A 22,602-nucleotide genomic window follows, 5' to 3' on the forward strand; every position below is an offset into this window, starting at 1 on the left:
CCTATTCCATCGCCATCTAAATATATTAAATATATAGCGCCATCATATTCCATCGCCATCTAAATATATTAAATATATAGCGTCGTCATATTCCATCGCCATCTAAATATATTAAATATATAGCGCCGTCCTATTCCATCGCCATCTAAATATATTAAATATATAGCGCCGTCCTATTCCATCGCCATCTAAATATATTAAATATATAGCGCCGTCCTATTCCATCGCCATCTAAATATATTAAATATATAGCGCCATCATATTTCACAGCTCTGTACAATGGGCAGAACCCAGAAAAATGAAACTCGAAGCTTGTCAAGTGAGAATTCCCCGTTCATATATAATATCTACACCTGTCCATTTGGCTTTTGTGTGTCATCTCCTCGTTTAGAAGAGATGAAATATATATTTTTTGTTCTAAAAATGAATGCATGGATCTGTCTCTCCTTTGAGCGCTCCGTATATGTTCACCGTACCCCGCTGACTGCTTAGAAATAAAATAATGCATGGCGCGGCAGGGCTTTGGGGGCTGGGGTGGACTTGTGCTCCCGCACTGACCTTTCCATAGACAGATGTGAGCGTCACAGCTATTTCCGATCCTTTTGTCCAGTGGAGGCCCCTCTGTGTGTACCCAGCACACAGCGCATGCTACAGCCTCGCATTGTCTCCATTGTTTGTCCAGCGCAGGTCTTCGGAGGCGAGTAAACATCTCGCAGTACAAATTAGGAGACACCCAACCGCAGAACTGCGTTTAGTTAACATTACAATGTCGATGGGACTTTGATCTCAATGTGGTTCCAAAGCAGCCTCTAATAACTCTTCTAAGCTGTAAGCTCACTGGGCCAGGCTGCTCTTGTAATACAATGTTTATGCCCATGTCTTCTTAATGTGTCACCTTGGTCGTGTCTACTGGCATGTTTCTTGTTCTTTGTTCCTTGTTTACACACTTTCCACATACACGAGACATCCTTTCTCAGCCGTTACTGTTCTAAGAGGGTCTCACACTGTACTCTTTAGATTGTTTACCTCTATAAAAACAACACAGATCAAACAACCCCTTTTTGCGCATTAGCCCCTCCATTCACACATGCAGAACAGGGGATCTCCCCGTGTACGTTGGGATGTCCTACTCAGGGAAATTGATAGCTTAGAGTCTCAGAGACCCCTCTAGCCAGCTGACGGAGGGGGCAAGCCTGAACTTTTGGGCCTTGGCCACAGGATTGTGCGTCAGGAATTTTCCAGGCGGCTGCTCTCTGGAGGTACTCTGGGCTGTTGCCCTGAGATTGTATTTTTGGAACGTCAATTGCCAGCGCAGCATTAAACGTCAGGACTCGGCTTGTGCAGGCTTATCCCAAACCGCAAGCTTTTACAGAGCAGCTCGGCTTAACCCTTTAAATTTCAGTGTGTGTGTGTGGGGGGGATTCATACATTTTCCTATTTGTTGTTAGATTGCTAGGAAACAACTAAAAAAAAAGCATAATTTGCTTAAATTGAAATAGAATAATACATTTTTAAGATCCCTCTAAAAACACGACACTTCCATATGCGTTCTGGGTAACAGCGGGGGGATCGAGACTTATTCCCAGAGCGTAACGATCAAAAATGTCAATAGTCACAGCATGGTGTCGCCGAAAGAAGTGATGTGAGCCCAACGTACGAAATTTGTAAAATAACGCAGAAAACTGCGCAGTGTAGGCAAAATCAGGGTCTGGCATTTCTGTAATAAAGACTCAAGTGGTTTCTTGCAGGAATTTATCCTCAGGGGTCAATTCAAGCCTTTACGTTCAAGTATCATTGCCCCTCTGATAATTACTTAGGGCCAAGATCTTCAGAATAGTTTCAGGCATCTGGAAAATGCGAAGCTCTCTTGGACGAAACTGGGCGACCCTCCATGTGGAGGGGATTGTTCATTCCACGCTCGAAAGCTGGAAAACCCCACGCGATTTACTGCTAAGACATGACGATTTTACGATTCCCAGTCCACTATTAAATGCCTCCTGAAAACTGGATTTAAACGTCCGTGTCTACAATACAGAGCTGGCTATAAGGGGGGGGACATCACAGGACGGGGCCGCAGAAATAAAAAAAAAAAACAGGCCTGGAATTCGGTGTATCCATACGGTCCAGTAAGGCTTTCATTGAGATGCCTGTGCTCAAGCAGGGATATGAATATCTGTTTGTGGCCCTCGAGGACTGAAGTTGTGCAGCCTCGCCACAAGGAGCGCACCATCGCCAAGAAATACACCGCAGCTTCTGAAGAAGGCATATATAGAATGTCTGAAACATATATACATTGCATATGTTGTAACATAACAAGTAGCACATCACGTAACAGTTGGGACAGAAATATAAGGTAAGGAGAGCTATAGGAAAGCTATACAGGAGAGCTATACAGGAGAGCTATACAGGAGAGCAATACAGGAGAGCTATACAGGAGAGCTATACAGGAGAGCTATATATATATAGGAGAGCTATATATATAGGAGAGCTATATATATAGGAGAGCTGGAGAACAAGTCATTTGCATATAAGGGTTGAAGGCAGAAGTACGCAATTCTAAGCCGAAACCTCTGCCTGTGTCCTTGCCAACTCTATAATGTAATTCAATAATACAAACACATTTTATTTTTTATTATTATTATTGTTAATAATAATGATATTGTTTCTCCAAATTGACTTTTAAGTCTTACGTTTTTTCAATGTCTGGCTTATTAGGATAAGAAAGAGAGATACCATTCTGTTTTCATTTAGGAAGGCATAGTTCAGAGCTCATAGACTTCCAGATGTTCCCTATCCACGCAACCACCTTATATGTAGGCGATATATACGCGGAATGTATCTGATCCCCAAATGGTACATTAGGCTTCATTTCAAACAAATGCATTTCTAAAAACCCACAGAGGGATTGGTTATTTATAATGGTAATTAGCAGAGCAGACTTCGCTGCTTTGGGTAAAACATGGCTCAAAAAATAGGCTTCCCTAAAAAAAAAAAAAAAAAAATAGCATGCAAATGAGCTTAGATTTTCATGTTAACATACGGTCGGCCCATCCGTTGGGAATATTCTGGTACGTTATAACAAGCTCTTTTCTAATTAAAGGTTTAATTTAAAGTAAATCATTGGAGCTTCAAAGATCTTTAGATGCAGCAAATCTGTACTGTACAGAAGGCACCATGCGTGCTCACCAGATGATGCAGAGCTTGTGATGTGACCCCCGTACTTACCCCACCAGGGTCACGGTCTCCAACTCACTCCTTCATATCCATCCTCTTAATAACATCTGGCCATCTGGATTGGTAGGGCAGGTCTCGGATTAAATGGCACCCCAGGTAACAATACCTACCCCGTTTTAGACAGCTTTCATTTTTTTATACCCATTATTGTGACTTTTATGCTGTAGAACACTGCGATACGTACATACACTGCAAATGTTCTGTGAGATCCTACAAACAAGAGGGGGCATCATGGGAGGAAAGAGAGACAGGGCAATCTGCCCCTAGCAAAAGGCGTAGCGGCTGCCATTATTCGGCACCCCACTGACTTAGTACCCAGCCCCGTGGGTTGATTAATGGGTTAATGTGTAAAAAATACCCTGGTATGGATCATATCACCATATATGGTTCTTCCTGCTGCGCGGTGTGTACAGGAACAAGGGAGCAGGCACAGTTCTTACGCTACTGCGCATGGTTCGTCAGTTTGGGGAAATCTTCCGAGCCAAGGGCTACCAGTTCTGCAAATGAATTCCTTGAGACACTGAAAGGGTGTATCCGCATGGTGTAGTTACAGAACTCTTTGGAGTGCCTCGTTCCTCGGGGCGCAGTGACTAAACCGTCGTGGTTACAATGACTATTTGAGCAGGAATGCCAAAAATGGCATATGTGGCGCTCGATTAGCAGCGCATCAAGAGCAATTTGGAGGTGGCAACAGGGGAAACGTGTCGAAGTCCTGCGTTACAATGTACCGGGGCCCCACCTGTTCACCCCACCGACAGATTGAATGCTCAGATCAAACGGTGCCAGGCTTCTCCTTCCTACCAGCTGCGACTGTCAGACACAAGCGTGCAATGTCATGTGTTGTGAATTAGGGCACGGCCCTCTCCAGTGCTGCCGGCGCAGAGGCTGTGTCGGAAATCTCTTCTGTTTTTGGTAAACATGTAGCTGTGACACACAGACTGCCCGAAAATAAAGGTCTGAGCCTTTCCATGTGATATCACTTATAAACCGGCGTAATCATTGAAAACAAAGACTGTTGTTTCCTTTTCTATGGCAAGCCATGCACTACATGCCACGATACCTGGCCGTGTTAGTGCCATGTTTTGAATGCCAGTAGCCAAGCAATGATAGGATAAGCACACACACTGTAGGAACCATGTTATTTGATGTATATATATATATATATATATATATATATATTTATATATGGCCAACTATGCGATTTACAATTATCGTTTTAAAGGATCACATTTGGTACCGGCGATAGCCATCTATCACACTTCATTTAGCCAAAAAAGGTATCGTCTTTACCAGATTTCCTCTCTTTCTTTCCATGGCTAACACAGTACAATTCTTTACCAATATAAGGTACACAGCCATTAAAATGATTACACAATAGGTATTAAGCTCCTCGTTACAGGCCGGTCTAGAACGTCTAATGGAGAACAAAAATGATATTAAGCAGGTGGCCTCCTAAAGCCACCTCAGGCCTCGGGGACATCTGAGCTGCATCTTGGAAGCTGCTTGGTCTGGAAACTCTTATGTAGCCTTTATGTTTGTCGCTCGGCCGGAACTGAACGGGCTAGTAATTAGAACAAAAAATATATATATAATATATAAAAAATAATTAAAACAAAGACCCAATGTGCCTAATATAAAAAGAATGAGTTGTGACGCTTGTTTTTTTTCTGTTTACCTTTAAACATATAGATTTCTTCTCTGCGCCGGTGACCTTTTACTCGTAATATTTTTCCCAACCTATTGCCGTGAATTCCTAGAGCAGCCGACGTGTCTCCGAATTACTTTGGCCTGCATAACCCTTGGTGTGGAAGAATGCATTGTATATAGCTTGTTTCTATGGATATCCATATAATTAGATGTCTTTGCTATGGTAACCCAAGGAAGACTGATGGGAATTGTAGGATTTTTACTATTGCACTTTGCTTTGTCCTGTTAACCCAATAAAGACAAGTTGTGTAATACAAATGTTTACCTGACAAAGTGGTTCGTCGCATTCCTTCGTCTTTTTGCGATGGCAACCGGGAGGGTTGAGTGGCATCAGACCCTCGAAGTTCTTTGTAAAGCTGAAGCTGGTTTGTATTATGCGATTTCTAATCTTTCTGTCCTTGCTCTATAAATATTTTATGATGCCTTCTAATGAGAGGTCGAAAGAGCTTTGTTTAGAGTCTCTGGAAAGCAAATGCAATCTCAATGCCTTATTAAGGTCATTTACTTGCCGGTATAATGTATACAATAAGTTAAAACCGCAATGGAAAAAACGAAAATACTGAGTCGGTCGGTGGGATTCTAGAATTCGAGGGATGTGGACATTGGTAGGAACGAGGTTTCAGAAGGACAAAAACAGAAGCAAAGGAGGCCGAAGGAAATAAATTGAGTTAATAACATGAAGGTGAATTGAAGGAGGTTAAAATATATTAAACATGCGCCTCTGCTGGTCTCCTCAATAATTTACTATATTCTCTCTCTTCGGACCCTTCCAGTTTAGCATTTCCACCAGTTTTATAGTCAAATGTTTATGGGTAAGATTCTCAGTCCAGAACCTCTGAACACAGGTTAATCTAACTGGTCTGCCCAGTATTCAGGTGTGTTGAGGGATCAGATGATGTTGGTCAACATCACCAGTCCTGGCAGCTGTCTTTGCATTTGGACAAGGACTGCCTGACATTGTATTGTAGTTTTGTCACCACCTTGTGGCGTCTTGCTGGAGCTCCATCAATCCATGTGTCAACAGTTACGAGCTCCAGTTTGTTAGACCATAGATTTTGTATATGTAAGAAACAAGACACAGAGAACATTGTCGAAATGATCTTTGGAGTTTATTAGATAACATTGTAGACTGTAAACACGTTTACTGGACGTATGTATCGGGCTAGAACATTGACCTGGGGCAATAAAGTTCCAACACGTTACCTTTTCACACAGCAAGAATGTTTGCATTTAATGAACCCCAAGGGTAGTGATTATAGGGCGCCTTTTAAAGTTATGATGTTTTTGCTAAAAGTTTGTAATAGGTAACACCGAAAAACCACTGTACTTCCCTTCCCATTACAGTCAGAGGCTTGTATATCTAAATTATGGAAATTTGGGGTTTTGACAAAGTATTTTTAGTACTTCAATGCTATAGGACATCATACGTCCAACTCTTACTATATAATAGCAAAGGTGATTAGTAACTGTATAACTATACATATTAACCTCTCTGTATATCTAGGTATACATTTTTTCTCACCGTTTCTCGTTGGTTCTCCAGGTTGTCCTCCCAACCAGAGTTGGCCAAGTCTATATGTATGAATCACCCAAGACAGAGCAGCAGGACGAGTACGATATCCCCAGACATCTTCTCCCAGCAGGATCTCAAGAAATCTACGATGTGCCCACCAGATGTTTGGTGAACAATTACAGCCCAGAGGTTGGTGCAAAGGAGTCGCTTGTTTACTGGGTTATTGTGTTAATTCTGGTATGCAGCTATTTATACAGAGGAGCTGACTTACTGGTGGCACAGCATTTTTAGTACCATCAGTTTTATGAACCATGGAGTAGCAGGTTCCCACAACTATATAAGATACTGTTTGTATAATGCCTATGTAGGCCGGGGCGTGGTGACCAGGGCTACGAGAAAGCCCAAGGTCATGGACTAAATAAGATTTGTCTCCAGCACAGCCTGGATTCTTTATCTATTATTTGTTGTGCAGCAGCTCATAACTGCCACATTAGTTCCTTCAGTTTAAGGATGGACTGCATGTTCTCTTGTGGGTAAGTGTCAACGGGAAATGTTATTCTTATAAACAATTATGTAATTTGGGGTTTTCCACAGGTGTATGACATCCCACCAATGGCAGTAAAAGGCCCTGTCAGCAGAGAGCCAACCCAAGAGATTTACGACATCCCACCCAGTGTGGAAAAAACCCTACAAGAGCAGCTTCAGTCTCACTCTATGGTAAGATCGTGCCAGCATGCCACAGCCTTTACCAGCAGGTTGTCTATGGCAGAAGAGCTATGTTTTGCTATGCGGGTCGGGCACTAAATTGACTCTGTTGACTCCAATTGATTCCAAGCGTGCCAGAAACCTGCATTTCTAACTTCCAAGGCAACAGGGAGATCAGCATGATCAGCAATATTGTTTTTTTTTTTTTACTGTTTGAGTAAAACTGTCTGGTTGCCCTTCCCTGCAAAGTTTGTAGGGTTGGTAAGACATACATCCATCAAGATACTCATAATTGCACATGATCCAAATGAAGACCCAACGACCAAATGAGAACCTAATAAGCTCATTTTGATAAAAGGATAGGAAAATTCCTTAATTAACACATGGCAGTCAAATTAAACTCGTGAACAACATCCTTTTAATCTATAGGTCAATACCAGTAAAGTGACTCCTTATTAAAATGAATCTTCCTAAATATGTTTGGTCAACAGCTTCATGGGCATTAAACATTGTTAACACTGTATAGGGAGCATAATGCCCATCTGTGTTCTAGCAGGGACCATAACTCATCTAATATTGATAGGTAGCACTTTATCACCAACTCTGTCTATGGGGTGAAGGGCTCCAGAAATGCCCTTATATAAATATACATTTATACATTGTGGGTTAACATTATAACCCTCTTTAAAATCCATTTTAGCTAACCAGCCTTCATTACTCAGTTTAACGGATGAGCATAGCTAGGCTTCAATCATGAAAGGTTGATTATTAAGCTTTTTCAAAGCTATAGGAATCATACGAGAGTTTAGAAAGGTTTTTGTTTTTTTTATAAAATAAAACAAAGGCTACAGTTGTATTTATAGGATGGTAACACTACATTAATTACATTATTATATTAAACAGCAAGTCGGCTCATCAGTTTATGGATTTCATTAAGTAAATGCAGTGATTTATTCAATGAGTGATTTATTCATCGCTTCGGGGTGTTTGACCCACACAGACATATAGTGTGACAAGTTTAATCACAGGATTATATGCAGAAGCAAAAATACATCTATTTTATACGGTGGGAGGACATGCTGGCTCCATTTCCTAAATTAGCTCAGTGTTACCTTCAGACTACAAAAGGCAGAATGCATGAAGCTTAAACTAACCTGAGACCCCAGTGAAAATTAAACACATCCGTCACTGCCGACTTTATGAAATATATGCTTTTTCATGATTGAAACTTAAAAAGAATGTTTTGATAGATTTAGAATTGGATAACACTGACGTTTAAGTACTTATTTAGGGAACATAATGGGCGGTTTTTACTTGGATTTAATATGCATCAACGTATTTCTAGTTATTTAAATAATAATGGCCATAATCATTATTCTGCTGTGATCCAAAGAAGCTACAGATTTCTAGACTGCCGATGGACAACATGCTAACAGAGTCCTGACGAATGTCTATTTAGTAATCCATATTACATCAGAATGCTTGGCTAAACGTTCTACTCACATAACTTTTTCCTAAAGCTTTATTAGGTGTCTGTATAATTTCCAATTGCAGCACTGGGGTGGAAAGCCTACCATAAGTATGACGTCAACAATCGGACCACAGTACCAAAGGACATTTATAACTCTTGCCCTAGATATTATTTATATTCATTATTTGTTGCCATCTGTTTTATAGTGAATTTCCTACATTCTGTCCCGTATTTGGCAGCCGACTCTCAGTTGTCAGATCCTGCTGGGTAATTTATGGTTTTACCTTTGATAGTATGAGATGCCAGTTGACAAAAAATGTGAATTTAATCTGACAGTGCTGGTATTTATTTTTTTCCCATAACTTAATCAGATGTAAATAATATAAGTGAGTTTAAGCAAAACTAGGATGATGGTTGCTTGGAGCAAAGGAGTACTGGGCTCTTTCTACATACATTTCAACAAAATCAGTTGTTACTCCAGTGCTTCTTAAATTCATAACATGGTTAGTATGTGTCTAACAACAAACAATTCAGACTGATAGTTACATAGTTTGTAATTTTTGTTTTGTTCTTGTAGATTTATGATATCCCACCTTCAGTTAGTAAAGATGTCCCAGACGGCCCTACCAAAGAAGATACATACGATTTCCCACCTTCCTTCTCACATCAGAAGATGCAGGCTCCTCCACAACTTCCAACTCATGTTGCCCATGACCATGAGCCATACATCCCGGAAGACATCTATGATATTCCTCCAGCTGCAGTTAAAGGCAGTGATACAACCTTTTCTCAAGAAATTTATGATGTCCCACCAAGCCTGAGAAAGCCTGCTGGACAAAACTACCTGCATGACGTTTATGATGTTCCAAGAGAGTTTCTTGGAGGAAAGTCTTCCCTGGATAATGAGGCAGACTACATATATGATGTTCCTCCTCAGGTAGACAGGGAAGTAAAGCCTGTTGATGATTTAGCTACCAGCTTTAAGAGACTTTCTGCATCAAGCACTGGAAGCACCAGAAGTAACATTTCTACATCTTCGCTTGATACCATCCCTGTGAAAGAATCTGCTGTCATTCCATCAAAACCAGTAGGGAAAGAACTGAATTTGGATTTAGAGACAGCCATGGAGTTGCTGGTCAAGCTGCAGCATGGAGTTAGTAGCTCAATCTCATACCTTATGTCCTTTATCAGCAGCACCTGGAGAAGCCCAGAACAGATGGAGGTCAATATTCAGAACATCCAGTTGGCGGTCGAGGGTGTGAAAAATTCCGTGAAAGACTTGTTAGAGTTTGCCAGAGGAGCGGTAGTAAACTCTGCCCAAGCATCTGACCGTACCCTTCACGCCAAACTCAACAAGCAATTACAGAAGATGGAAGAGGTTTACCAGCATCTTCTCAAGCATAGCCAAGCATTGGACAGCTGCAACTGGGTTTTGAGCATCTTGGCAACCAATAAACAAGGCTCATCTGATGACCTTGACCGTTTTGTCATGTATTCCAAAGGGATACCAGATGACACCAAACAGCTTGCTTCATTTCTACATGGAAATGCTTCTTTGCTCTTTAAAAGGACCAAGCACCATGTTTCTTTGGGTGATTCCCAGTCTGGACAGGAAAATGGCAATCAATTGGCTAATAATAACAATAATCTGTCAGCTGGTCAACCAGGACACACAGAAAAAGTTAGTATACAATCAAGGCCTCTGCCATCACCCCCTAAGTTCGTAGCAGAAGAATCTCCGGAAGGGCAGTATGAGAACAATGAGAGTGGCTGGATGGAGGATTATGACTATGTTCACTTGCAGGTAAGTGTAACTGGTTAACTATTTTAATGCAGGGACCATGACGGCAAAAGCCAATGTTCTGTGAAAGCGATACCATGGTTCTGCAAAAGCTAGTAATATTGTTTTTAAAGCAATCAAAATTATATCTGCTGTTGTTTATTTTCTTAGCATACTGCAGAGAGCAATTAGTGGAACAGCACCTTTAAACAAAACAATTAATCTATCACATTTCAACAACATGGCCTGAACATCTATCAATGTGCACAAGCAGCAAAGCAAAATCTTGGTGTTTGCTTGTTAACGATTTGGCTTTTTGGCTACGTATTACTCCTCCCAAGAACAATTGAATGGGTGCTTTTTAAGTAACTTCAAAAGGTTTTGTACAATAGACAGATTACGCACTCCGTGGACAGCTAGAAGCACAATTTATGTCGTCTCTTCATACAGATACAGTATGAGTAATATGTCTATGGGGATGAGATAATGTGCCCTGTGGCTCTTATGTACAGATCAAAGGACAATCATTAGCAATAGATATTACATCCTAATGGCAAAAGAAGAAAGGCTTTTCAGTAATTATGTAATCCTCTCACACTGAGACATCAACATTAACAATAAAAGTTGTCAAGCTTAACAACTTAATACATAGATAATAAATTGCAACACAGTTTATGATTGTGGCACACCAAATGATGCAGGTGTATTTGTTTTAATTATTTGTATGTTTAGAGGCTAATTATTTTATTTAGTTAACGTACAATTATTACATACTGCCTAACAGTCTCGGTTTTTGGAGGGCAGTCCTGATTTTCGGGCTGTCCCGGATAGCTGCCCCATTGCCCCACACTTGCAGGCAGTGAAGATCATGGGCTAGAGAGATCCTCTAATCTTCCCTGGGTGGGCCACCAAGCAGTAATATCAATGGAGGTCCATGTTGTAGCAGAACAAACCTCCACTGCAGCTTCGACACAGCCACCTCACAATACTCTGACCACTGGCAAGATAGGCGCTCATGTAACGTTCATATGAAGCATCAAAAAGCAGAAACCTCAATTTCCACCTCATTAAATTGAGTCATGTTTGGCCCTTGCAGTGGCACAATAATGGCTAAAGATTGACTGGGTCATGCTTGGATGAGCCAACGATGATGAGAGAGAGTGATGTATAAGAATTCTTTATTATGGCTTTTACTTACTTGCGTCACCCTTGGGTGTGTTATGGAATAGTCCTATTAGGAGAATATTTCTGTGAATGATGTTACAATGGGTCGACAAGAGTGTTATACAAGAAACGTTGGCACATTTTGGGATTTGTTACGACAACAGTAGCTGCCAAGTTTGGTAACAACACGGGCTTCTTGAAGGCTTTTCAGGTTAAGAACTGTGTCCTACAGAAGGGCTGGACAGTCATTTGGGAAATTTGAGCCTTAGATCAATGGTTTTGCGTGTATTCAACATATTAATATGAATGGCTCATTTTCTCCGAATTTACTGAATTCCATCTAATGATATCTAATTTACTCGTCTAGTGATTTTATAATCATTATAATGTCTCTCTAGGTTACATTTCACATTCCTACACTTATTTTCTTCAACCACAAATACTTCTGTGCCGGGTCTTTTCTTAAAGTGGATCTCTTGCTTCACTCAAATCCTACACTTCACAATTCCAGCCTACGTAGGGTGTTACAGGTTCAAATTAGAAATGTATACCTATTAAGAACCCATATTACGCCTACATAATTAGGAACGTTGTCTTACCTTCCTGTTCTCAAGATGTGCATGAGTATTCCTCCCCAAGTGAAATGGTTACCCCCCAAAGCCCTACATAATCCTAATCCATTTGTTAAATTATTTCAACACAAAAGAACTATATAGTAGTTTGGTCTTCAATTACCGTATATATTCCCCAAATTGGATACATCTTAAATTCATTTCGATGTTTATTTCTCAAAATTAAGTCGTTCAAACCCTATGTTGACAGCTTGTTCCCTGAAACGCTGCGTCTGCGAAAAACAATGTATCCTGTTTATTTGCATGTCTAACTTTTTGTTTAATGCTATCTCCACTGTGCCAGCAGAAGTCTATCACATCACAACGCTGAATGCGATCTACATATTAATGGAGGTGCTTGCAGCGCTTCCTGACATCTAAGATCAGATTTTTGTAAAAATACTGTTAGAGCACAACATTATTCTTTCTGTGCCAAGGAGGGGTTCAGCATATTGCTTTTAAAGGGACGTGTCTACTTCAACGTAGGAGGAACATCGTTACGCCACTAGAAACGTGAATTTTTCACTAGAATAGCTTAATATAAATATAATGTAGTAGTATACCATACTGTCATCCGGCATGAACATTTTGCCTTTCGGTTCTGGTGTTGTGGATTTATCATATGTAACAATAACCATAATCAAAGAAACACAATTATTGTTTGGTAGTTTTGGACTTTAGAATAGGCAAAACATGCCTCTTTTTGCCAGCGCAAGTTGGGTTTTATTTATCTATAGGGTTTCTATCATCCCCCAAGCAGCAGTAAGACAACACATAGTAGGCAGCAAAGCGATGGCATTCCCTCCCAGAGACGGAGTATCAGTAGGGCAGGATGTGCCAATGGAAGCCATATTGCCCATACTTAAGAGCGAGGCTTTGTTCCATTGCTTTTCCACTCTCTGGCTGCATTACAGTGAATAGCGCCACTATGACTATTGACCAACTTTGGCCTTTTTAATGGATTAATAACATCAAACTGTGTCCACATGTTACATTTTTTAGCCTGCATATCTCTGATCTAGTTAATCCCACAGCAGAGTAAATCTTTTTCTCATGGGCTGGACAAAGAGACGGCTGTTAATCCCTTCTCCTTCCTTTACATTCCGATACCCTCTTTAAAGATCGGGGAAGGTTGCCTTCTTGAACAGATCTGCTGTGCTCTGGAACAAACGCGTCACTCAGGGGACGCTGTGAGTTTTAGAAAGGCCTGGCGTTTGATATTGGATCCGGTTTTACAAGGCATCTATGTTGTACAATGAACTGTAGGAAGAAAGAGATTCCCATTACCAAAGTACACATACATCTCAGAAGCCCATAGGGCAGAAAAGGGATGGGAAAAAGAACAGCACGTTTTCTTTGAACTGTTCTCCGCTAATGTATATAATGTATCATATATAAGCAACATTGACATCATGTTTTGCAGAGTAAAGTTCACCTCGGTTCAAGATTCCAAATAGTTTTTTTTTTTTTTTAACAGAATAATTGATGTTGTCCTTGTGAAAGCTATCTGCTTTGCGGGAAACCTGCATTTATTATGCATATACTATGAAACATTGGCCCACTAGAAAATATGTGTTATGGCTCCTTCCATAATGGGACCACTAGGTCTCCACCATCTCAGTGGTCTTCTTCTCCCTACTGGAGTAAAACGCCGTTCTTTGTAAAGAAGGTTGTAATGTAAACCACCAATGTCTTTATTACATGACAATCCAAAGACACAGTCCAGCAATTTTTGTTTAAATTGAAGTGGTTGGTGTGCACCATCTAGTGGTGGTTTAAACAATCACTTCGACCATTGGCTGTGTTACGACTCACTAGATAGCTTAGTTTGACCTTCAAGATGAAGAGGCTCTCGCAAATACCCAGGGCATTGGTTTTCCAGTGCAGTTTGGGTATCTCCATACATATAAAAGGCACCTCATTGTGGGAATCGTCAGCCGCTACCTGTTGGTCTCCTGTCGGTTTACTGCTTGTGGTTACATCTCACACTTTCTTTGGCCATTGGCCATATTCAAGGTCCACGACTATCCTGTGCGTGTATAAATCCAGCGTACAATTCCTGTTGGAAATTCATTCCAGGAATGGCTCAGCAAACTTTTTTTGCGATGTAGTCTCGTATTCCATTTTAACATTAAGGAGATCAAATTTATCATCGGAAGAATCTCATACCAATGGCATGTTTGAGCTTGTTAAAGAACCCCGTCCAATAAATAGCATGCGTTTTAATTTCTTACACAGCAGCAGCACTTCTATTCTGAGTAAGAAACACGTTACGATGTAGACCTTTGATTAAAACTGTAATTGTAGAAATCTTCTTTTTTTTTTTCCTTTGCAGGGAAAGGAAGAGTTCGAAAAAACCCAAAAGGAGCTTCTTGAAAAGGGAAATATTATACGACAAGGAAAAGGTCACTTAGAACAGCAACAGGTAAACACATTATCATGATGCACCTAACTATGGAATATGCTGGAGCACTAATGAAACATATTAATGTCTACTAATTAGCTTTCCATATAGAACTCCAGTAGATCTCACTGGTTCTAGGGTCTTCCTTTGAATTACATTATTTCTTTAACATATGTCAAACCTACTTATCCGTGAGGCAACATATTGTATCTCTTCTGCGGTAGAACATACTCTTCTGTATATATTCAGGCATTGATCTTCCTGTAATTAATTATGTTTTTTAACCTTTGTTTTTTTGCTCTTTAATCAGCTAAAGCAGTTTGAACGGCTCGAGGAGGAAGTTGCTCGACCTATTGAGAGTGACCTGTCAAACTGGACACCTCCTCAACACTACAGTCAAGTTCGTAGCTCTCTGAGCAATTCTGATCGCCAGCTTCTCCTTTTCTACCAGGAGCAATGTGAGGCTAACGTGACTACCCTTACCAATGCCATCGATGCCTTCTATAGCTCAATCAGCAGCAACCAGCCGCCCAAAATCTTTGTTGCTCACAGCAAGTTTGTCATCCTCAGTGCCCACAAGCTCGTTTTCATAGGGGACACGTTGTCACGCCAAGCCAAAGCTCAGGACATTCGTAACAAGATCACCCACTATAGCAATTTATTGTGTGATAAGCTCAAGGAGATAGTCCTCACCACCAAGACAGCAGCACTTCAATACCCGTCTCCCTCAGCCGCCAAGGACATGGTGGATAGGGTCAAGGACCTCAGTAACAGTACCCAACAGTTCCGAATGGTACTCGGACAACTTGCGGCCATGTGAGGACATATTGCTCATCTGTACAGAGACATGTCAGGTCTGACACTGAGAGTGGGAGAGAGGAGTTAGACGCAAGCTCAATGAGCTAGCTGTGGACCTTCTTTAGGTTTTCATTATAAAAGACATTTGCTGAAAAAAAAAAAAGCTACCGTTTCACAAAAAAAATAAACCGTCTGCGAACTGTGAATGAATTTTATGAGAAAATACACTACTCTCTGCATTTCATTTGCGGTAAAATACCGAACTCCCACAGACTTTTGGCTGTAATTGTACATATTTTGTTGGAGAGAAGCTGGGATTAGAAGACGTCCACTCTATATACCCAAATTGATAAACGTGTATTTTTTTTTATTATTTTACACTTGTCCTTTTATTATTTGTGATTGTTGAAAACCGAAATACCATAAAGGCTTTTCCGTTGAAATAAAAACTGTAGGGTTAGCGGAGAGAGTATTTAAAAAAAATATTGAGTATTTTGTATAGACGTGGAAGACTTCTACAGCATTTGAGTTCATTGTCTAAGATGTCTTTGTCCTACTGAACATTTAAAGGTTGAATTATGAAAAGTGTGGTATAATTTTTACTCCTATAAAAAAAAAAGTGTATTTAATTCTCTTGTAAAACACAAAACAGCGCAAGCCGGTACACAAAGCAAATACATAGCAAGACAGGCTGTTCTGTGATAGTCTACTGAAATGTCCTAACGAGGCTACTTAACTCCAAACTTCCCCTCACAAACTATGCCTTAATTATTCTAGATGAACTAGATGTGCTCAAACAGAAATATATAAACTTATTTTTTAAAACGTGTACAGCGCTGTGGAATATGATGGCTCTATATGAAACGATAATTCATTATAAAAATACTGTTTGGAGAGCAAGCGCCTTAATCCATATTTTTATGAAGGGGTCATCATTCTTGCCAAATTACAATTCCTACTCTTCAACCTTGAACGTTTAATATAATTTCTAATGTTAGCACTAAGCAAAGCTCCAATATGGCATCTCATAGCCATTTTCCTCCTAAATGCCCAGCTCAATAAATATCATCATGATATAACTTTATATAACATCATTTCAGTAAAATACTTAATTATTTTTATTCTACTGGTGCTGTGTGCATAGAGATAACTGTGTCCATTAAAACAGAACTTTGATGAACATTTTAAGTAAAAAAAAAGCCGACTTAAATACAAAACAAAACCAAATAAATGAGATGCCATTGTCGTACAGGGAAGTACATTTTCCCTTGTGTAGGACATTAATTGTTTATATTTGTTATGACCTTATATGATTTTCTCATGTTTAAAAATGATTTACTGCCTTTACTGTTTGACAAATCTGTGGCGGCCATTTTGAACTTTTCAAAAGTCTGTAAATAAGAGCTAATCCCATGTACAGATGTTACGGGAACCAATTTAATTAGTTGAATTATTCTGATGTTGTCCTTTTATTGCATATGAAAATGTATACATTTACCAATGAAACAAATGAAATTCAGCTAGGAGACCCACTTTAAGATTCAGGCATCTTTCATTGTATACCCACATAGGTTTTCTGATTTTTTGTAATTAGCGCTTTCTGATTTTCTCGTCGGAGATAAATATTAATAGTACAAACATTTAAGACACTACGGTGCTCTGTTTTTGTTTTTTTATTATTATTTTTTTCTACTTTTAGCCGACACGGCAAGGAACCCATGTTTTCTCTGATGCTGGACAAGATAAACCGGTTAACAATGTGTGAAAAATAATTGTCTGTGATAAAGATTTTGCCCTTTTAATCCCACTCCTGCCAAAATCAAGTCTTAAATTGAAATTGATACCTTTTACTGGATCAACATGGAGCAAAGATGTAAAGTGATATAAGCTTTCGCTCCCTCCGCTTTGTCTTCTTCACTTGAAATCAATGTTGGCCCAATAAAGGAATCAACTTCAACTAAAGATTCAATTTCTCTTGGGCTAACATGATTATCCATCATAATATTCTCCATATTATTTATGGAATTTTATTCAAGTCTACATTATTCGATCAAAACCTCATATGATCTGAAAAGCATTACTTAGAAATGACTCGGAGTATAAGAAGACGATAAGAAGACTGTGAAGGTCTGTGCTCTCTAAGGCCCAGATCTCCTCTGATCCCATGCTAAATAATAAGGATTAGAGGCATGCCCTCTGGTTTAGGAATGTACAACAAAACATATCATATAGGTTTCTGTTTTGGGTCTACATCGCACGTGTTTTACACACAAATACATACTGCCCTTAGGATTTCGCTTTACTTCCATGCATTTGCAGATACTCTGATGATGCTCGGTTGCTAAATTTCACCTTGTAATCTGAGTCTCAACTTGATGAAGGCTGAGAATTATATTTTCTATGATTCATGAAATTATGTGAATGATACACAACTGATTTAGGGACAAAACTAGCGTTCTTTTTATGACTTGCTTATTATTCTGTAGTATTGGATAGCTGACAATGTCTCATCGTGCTCTATACATATCTGACGTAGAAGAATAACCTGCAACTTTAGTCCTTTGCGTCTCCGCATTTTGTTGTTTTTTTTTTTTATTCTAAACCGTGGACAGATGATCATTGGCATCTCAATATTTATTAGCTATCCCATCACAAAAAAATGATATATAAATATATATATATATTTTGTCTTTCCAGAAGGTGCAAATTCCATGGCTTATGCTCCAACTAGCAATAAATAAAAGTTAAATTGATTAGAAAGTAAATGTCTTTGTGTTTTGTTAATAGACCATGAAATACTGATCCCGGGATCACGGAGCTGTGTGATACTTTCCAGCTTTAAGGAGGTAATGTGGTGTTTACAGGCCTGGCACACCGGGCAAATGCCGCTACCAACACCTTTCATGCATACCAGATCTGCCGTCCTAGTAATGTAATGTGCGACCACCAGCTGCCTATCCTCGGCCACATGCTACGTGGGTTAAAAAATCATAACGTGTGTTTTTGGGGTCCATGGTGTGATCGCAAAGCTAAAAGCTCATATAACCTTGGTCTGTAAAATGACTCCACTGTTTAAGGTATGTTTAAAAAGAAATAATATTATTATAATGTCGTTTTTGGGATGTCAAATATGTGTATTCGAGTAGAGCTAATCTGTGAGGAGTAATAAAAATGCTGCTTCGGTCCAGCTGGTTGTGATGTTCTCCTTGGTGCAGCCAAAGAAGCGGTGAAGAGACCCCGTTCCTTATATGTGAAACGCTGGGCTTTTGTGGACCCCCCAAATAAAATTGCTACAAGTTAACGTGACAACCTGGCAGAGAAGCTGGTATGCCCTGGATATGCTCAGGATATGCCAAGATACTCAAATTGGCGCGGATAAAATGCAAACCTACCGATATTTGAGACAAACCCACACACACTATCATGTAGAAAGGACAATGGGTCTTTGGACCTAAATGCATGCTTCCTACTTTCTTTCCTTCCCTGATGTCCCCCTTTTCTAGAGCATTTGGTACATATGAGCGCATCACACGTCTACTCCTAAATGTCACAATAATACATATTTAAGCAGCAGAGATAGAGTAATTTGTGTAAGTAAATGACAGTATTCTTCTAAATGCCTAAATTACATTTATTCTTATCCATAGTTCATAAAGTCACATAAAAAAGTCTTGCTCCTACCCCAAAGCCACACCTCTAACCACACCCACTAAAATTACATCCATATTTGACCACACATCTAACCACGCCCACTAAATGGCATCCATATTTGACCGCACCTCCAAGCACACCCATTAACATGGCATCCATATTTGACCACACCTCTAACCACATCCACTAAATGGCATCCATGTTTGACCACACACCTAACCACACCCACTAAATGACATCCATATCTGACCACACCCACTAAAATGGCATCCAAGTTTGACCCCACCTCTAAAACACTGTCACTGTTGGATGCCATGTTCTCCGTTGACAGAGTGACAGTGTTACACAGGCCTCTTTACGGCATCATTTATTGCCGACTACATTAGATGGCTCTTTGGGGAACAAAACAAATTAGTGTTTTGTTTATTTTAATTAACAGAGATGCGAGGAGGCCTATTAATCCGAACAATAAATATTTGCTTAACAGCCTGAGACAAAGCAAGCAAATATTTAATACCTACGGTGTCTGATGTTAATTGAGTTAGTTACCCACTTAATTAATTTTGGTTGTTTTTTTTTTTTTTTTCCTGAAGCCATAAAAAGACTTAAAATAGACTTCTTCTGGATGGCTGCTAATACATGTGCTATTATAGAGCTGAGTGTGAGAAAGATCCACGAATTAGAAGGTATCTGGTGATCTACCTCCTAATCTGCTGAACATGCTAGAGAAGTGGAACAACACCTTTAATGAGAGCTAAAAATACATTGCAATAGTAGTATTAGAGATTATGGAAGGTAGTATCAGCAGCAAGGTAAGAGATCCATGATGTAGTGGATTTCTGCAACTTGTAAGTCTCTATTCCCACTGGGAACGTGTCCTAAGAGTAAGATGTAGTAATTACTACTGTAAATATTGATATACAATTAACTGGTTAAAGAAAATGCATCAGCCATTTAAGTATCCATATCCTTTGATCCTGAAGATCAATAAGACATATACAGTATTGTCTCAAGAGAAAATCTCCTGATTCCAAAGACAATCAGCTTTACCAAAGCTAACGTTAAATGATTATATTTCACTTGGTGGTGCATTCCATGTTAACTGGCTAAAAATACCCTTTTCTTTGCCTTCCTCTAACCTAAAAAAGCCCTTTTCTGCTGAAATAACTTGCAGGGACTTTGCGTGTCAATCTGGAAAGGAAAAAAGCTGTGGTATGATGTCACTGCTACAGAGAATGTGATGTCACTCCCTTATAATGAAGTGTATAATGATGCCGGTTCTCCACCTTCTATACTCTGGGACTTCCACAAAGATAATAAATATGGCTGCGTTGTGACTTCTTCACTGCTGGAAAGAATAACAGAGCTTATCAAATTCACTAAAACGACAGTATCTGTAATAAAATGAAATATGAATTACAAGCTAATAAAATATTTACATCATCGGCGCAAAATAATAAGGCAATATCTTCTCGCATAGAAAATTTTAGTTTTTTTTTTATGCTGCACTTTCATCAGTTATTAAGTAGAGCATTAAATGTGTAAAATAAATGATTGGATTGCGTATAAATTTAATTGACGGAATCTCAGCAGTAGAATCTTCTTTAATGTTTTTAAACTGTTGTAAAAATGTCGCAAAGGATGATTCCTTGGATTTACTGCTAGAGGCTTCTCGATGTGGTCTGTTACGGTTACTCTGGTCATGTTTCACATCCTTATCAAGCATCAAGTGTCTTAATTTACAAGGAACAGTCCCTTTTTTGGGCACTGTGCCACTGTCCCGCTTACCTGCTCACTGTCCTGCTTTGTAGGCAGTGGGTCTTATGGGCCAGGAGTGGACGGGCATTCCGAATGTGATTAAAAAAAAAAATGTTGTGTTTGTAAATAAGTGAATTTCCGGTATTATTGATACTTTTCTTTTTATTTTGCCAAACCCGGTGTACACTTCCTGCTCCTTTGTACATTACTAGAAATAAAGCATTAACAGAATGTCCTCAGACCCCAAAGTGAAATCATTTGGGGAGTGTTGGTAAATGATATGCACACGGAGGCAAATCTTTTTCGGAAATCCTCAAAAGGGCAGACATGGAAACTCCAAATATACTCATTTTATAGCTGTCAACAGCCCCAGTGCGCTTGCAACAGTCCCAGCAACCAGATTTATTGGTGCTGGTCCCAACTGCCTTAGCTAAATAAAGGGCTAATTGTATTTAAGTTAAAGGTGAGATGTGTTGTCCAGGGCTGTTCATTGTGTTATTATTACCCAGAGTCTCCAGGGGGGAAACACTGCTTTCAGGGATCTCTGAGTCACTTTCCTCCTTCTCACTCCCCCTCCCTAGGGATAACCCCACCCCTTGCCCTGCCCCCTTACAAAGCCACTCCCCAGAAGAGGGAGCGTTCCTAGTAGTGTACCCGGGTTCCCAGGTATGCATTGCATTGATTTATTTAGCATCATCTATGTCTGTAAGACATGCCGAGACAGAATAATCAAGAGATCTGCTCTTGCAAGCTTACAATCTATTCTTTATTAATTACTATCACGATAATACGTTCTTATCGCATTACCGGGCGTACGTCGTGATAATAATAGCATTCTATTACTGCCTGGATTCTGAGGCTGGGCGTTTTGCAGGCACTGGCGGGGTTAATAGTGATCGGCGTGCTTTAACACCAGCAGGTCCTTGCAGGGAAGTAAATGGCTGCGTTTTATTTCTCGAAACGTTGCGTTCCCGGGGCTTCTACACATATCTGCCGGGTGCGTGTACAGTGATACGGTGTCTGTGTTACTGCACACGCGTGTTGTTGCCCCCACGCCTCCTGTTTAGTGTGTAGCTTGCACACGCGCTGCCGGGACCTCATGTTGTGGCAGAGCTTATGGCAGCCACATTACTGCTGCGCTGCTTCCTGTCATTGGATGCTGAAGTCACCGCATGAACGTAACCCAAGAGGTCAGGGGCATGTGGCGGGAGAGCTGGGGGCAAACTTGCAATAGAGTATTAATGACAGTCTAACCCACTGGGAGTGGGGGAGTGTTTAACCACTTAGGTGCTTTAAGAGATCAATGGAACAGCTTCCCAGCAGAAGTGGTAGAGGTTAATACAGTGAGGGGATTTAAACATGCATGGGATAGACATACTGCTCTTGCTAAGACGAGATCAACGACTGATTAAGGTCTGCGTCTTTACATCAGGAAATATGGCGGGCTAGATGGGTCTTATCTGCTCTCAAATTCTACGGATCTAAGATAAGCTGCACTCCGTTGTACAGCGCTGCAGAATATGGTGGTGCTCTTTAAATCAATACATAACAACTCGGTGACATCGGGGTGGTATGGTGAGAATAGGTCTTACATGCTTTAATAAAAATACTGGGCGAATCCAGTGATACGGGTGATATGATTGCTGGGGCGGAACAACCTTAAATATTATTGTAGAAATAATTGATAGGCAAATTCACTTTTTATTTGATCATGAAATGCGATGCCTGCAAAATGTCACGGGTATGTTATGTGTTTAATGTACATTGTGTGTTTCATTTTCAGAACGGAATTTATAAACACAATCT

At 40.0% G+C, this 22,602-nt stretch overlaps 1 protein-coding gene across 1 annotated transcript in view; it reads left to right on the plus strand.

Annotated features, from left to right (window-relative positions):
- Positions 1-15,409, plus strand: part of LOC149299057 (breast cancer anti-estrogen resistance protein 1-like) — a 70,525-nt gene extending 55,116 nt beyond the window's left edge. The window contains exons 3-7 of the mRNA XM_089486565.1: positions 6,485-6,643; positions 7,049-7,171; positions 9,208-10,434; positions 14,521-14,610; positions 14,900-15,409. Coding sequence (XP_089342691.1) covers positions 6,485-6,643; positions 7,049-7,171; positions 9,208-10,434; positions 14,521-14,610; positions 14,900-15,409 — 2,109 coding nt within the window. The remainder of the gene's footprint in view (positions 1-6,484; positions 6,644-7,048; positions 7,172-9,207; positions 10,435-14,520; positions 14,611-14,899) is intronic.
- Positions 15,410-22,602: the final 7,193 nt, after the last annotated feature.

This window comes from Sceloporus occidentalis, unplaced genomic scaffold (genome assembly GCF_023333645.1).
Source record: "Sceloporus occidentalis isolate IW3139 unplaced genomic scaffold, rSceOcc1.0.p SCAF_29, whole genome shotgun sequence".
Classification (NCBI taxonomy): domain Eukaryota; kingdom Metazoa; phylum Chordata; class Lepidosauria; order Squamata; family Phrynosomatidae; genus Sceloporus; species Sceloporus occidentalis.